The sequence below is a fragment of the Perca flavescens genome, chromosome 3, assembly GCF_004354835.1.
Source record: "Perca flavescens isolate YP-PL-M2 chromosome 3, PFLA_1.0, whole genome shotgun sequence".
NCBI classification, from domain to species: Eukaryota; Metazoa; Chordata; class Actinopteri; order Perciformes; family Percidae; genus Perca; species Perca flavescens.
This window is the reverse complement of record NC_041333.1, coordinates 38,045,347-38,047,846: the sequence shown is the minus strand read 5'-3', so window position 1 is coordinate 38,047,846 and position 2,500 is coordinate 38,045,347. Positions and strand designations below refer to the sequence as shown.

The window sequence follows — 2,500 nt, the reverse complement described above, 5'->3', positions numbered from 1 at the left end:
ATTGTCTTTTATGGACTGGTTTGAAATTATCCTGTCCACACCATGGAGCACACTGAATTACACTGACAGGTTGTTTTACAGTCAAGTTTTTTATTTTTAACAGTGTTTATTTTTTATGTAATTTTTCATTTTTTCATCTACTGCACAGATGTGTGTGTGTGTGTGTGTGTGTGTGTGTGTGTGTGTGTGTGTGTGTGTGTGTGTGTGTGTGTGTGTGTGTGTGTGTGTGTGTGTGTGTGTGTGTAACATTATCAGAAACATGTTACTTCACAAAAACTTTTAAATATAAAGCACTTGTCACGAAACCTCTGAAAAATAAAACACTACCTTTAAACATGGGCTCCTGTGTTTCATTTCATTGATGCTCTTTTTATGTACCTTTGTTGCACAAGGCAGGCAGGAAATATGTAAAAAAGAAACTGTCAAGTTTGGATTTCATGTTTTCCCATTCTTCAGGGTTGAAGTGGACCCGCTCCAGGTGATGGTCCTGTTTGCACTGGACAAAGAAATCGCACCATGTCATACCGGTGATACCCATCTGTCCCACCATCTGGTAGTAATACTCATGGACTGTCTTCAGAGCATAGGTTCCATCGGGCTTGCAGTACAAGTATGCACAGTCTTTAAAACTGTCCTTGTCTGGACACTTGATTTCCAGAAGTCCGTGAGTTGGTTCTGCACTAATGTCACGCACTTTCCTATCAGGTGAGGTCCCCAGATGTGGGGCATGGGGGTTAATTACAAACCCGCAAGGGTAGATTTCATTGCCAGTGATTTCCTTGTATTCAGCAGCAGCAACTGGCTCCATTTCAAGGCCTCTCTTCATTGTTTTAGTTTGTGTCAACTGTTTCTCCTTCATGTTGGCTGCCAAACTGTCAAAATCTCTCACCCTGGAGCAGATTCTTTTGAATGATGATGATGTCAGGCGTTTGGCTCGTACTTGATGCCAGGTCTTGCTACTGCTTTGTCCTCTGGTTTCCATCTCTAGATGCTTTGCATCAGACAGTGTGACAGCCAGGCCACCATAGAAGAATGTTTCAGTATCATCTAGAGCAGTGCTAAATGAGCATGGCTGTGGAGGTAGAGGAAGTTCAGGGTCATTTTCACTGAAAATGGACAGTGGACGTTGAGTCTGGTAAGTTAATACAGAACCCCGGGGAAGGTCCCCAAATTCTGTGGAGACCAGATCAGCAGGCTGCTTACAGTTTGCTTCCAGTAACTTTAACATCTGGCTCTTACTGCCGATTTTAGCCAGGTTGCTACGAAGAGTCTCTGCAAATTCAGCACTTGGTAATGGAAGTGGCACAGGACAATACAAATTAGATACAATCCCCTTAGTAGAGTGCTGCTTTTTCTTTGGTGGTGCATTAGCCAATGGTGGTTTAACTTTGGATACTGTCACAGTGCTAACTGCTCTTGGGGTGAGACCTAATGTCCTTGATGGAACATGCCAGGCTTGAGGTAGAGATGTTTTGCTTGCAGTTGGGGGGACAGATGCATACCCCATTTTTATATAGTGGGCCAGCGTGTAGAGCAGTCCTATTAGGTGATTGCACTGTCCCAAGCCAGCTTTACAGTTGCAGGTGGTCTTGCCAATGAATGGCTCCTCGAAGGACAGCTCCACCTTTAAGAATAATCAAACAAGTTTAAGAACACATTCACATTTAGATAGGTATACAAACATATTTTTCTAAACGTCTGGTCCAGATCCAAACAGTCATGGTAACTAAGGATTTAAAAGAAAATGTAACTGGCCTAGCAAAGTAGGTGGTGATATAAATACCTAACATGAATTTACAGAGCATGGTGATGTACACTGAGTGTGCATTTAATTAGGTACAACTGGCGTTTTCATGTTCCAGCAATGAAAGCATAACAGTCAATGTTTAAGTTGCTAGGTTTGTTCTAGACATCAGACATGATACTGATTAATACAGCTTGCAGGGTACCTAATATGTTGGACACTCACTGTACTAAAACCCAGGGTTGGGGAATAACAGTAATTTGACAAGCGGTTTGACACCAGCTGTTTATTAAAATAAGATATTTTTGAGGCCGAGATGCATATAAGTTTCAAAGTAATTAAATGATGTTACTGGGTTTGTGCATCCCTGTGAACGACATTACTGATTCGTTTTTAGCATCTGTGTTACCTGTGAGACCTGAAGAGTACCTTCCCCAACCCTACTTAACACCGCTGTGTAAACTGAGCAACACATGCCTGTAAACAAACTTACTTATACTTAATATTTATTAACTTAAATAACCAACAGTAGCACCCTGCCTTGCTTTGTAGTGACACATTGGAAACAAGCCATTTTGACTGATGGTTCCAATACACTTTTAGCTAAAGATCACATTAACTGCACATATGTTATTTTTAGTCTAGCAGGGAAAGATGAACTGTTGATATGAACGATCAAAATGAACATTTGAACGTTTAGCAAGCATCTTTGTTCTAGCAGTGGCACCACTCCGCAAACGGAGCAGTTTGTCCACA

At 41.5% G+C, this 2,500-nt stretch overlaps 1 protein-coding gene across 1 annotated transcript in view; it reads right to left on the bottom strand.

Annotated features, from left to right (window-relative positions):
* The window catches only part of LOC114552943 (uncharacterized), a 3,105-nt gene that overhangs the window by 325 nt on the left and 280 nt on the right, over positions 1 to 2,500 (bottom strand). Inside the window, exon 2 of the mRNA XM_028574037.1 lies at positions 379 to 1,624. Coding sequence (XP_028429838.1) covers positions 379 to 1,624 — 1,246 coding nt within the window. The remainder of the gene's footprint in view (positions 1 to 378; positions 1,625 to 2,500) is intronic.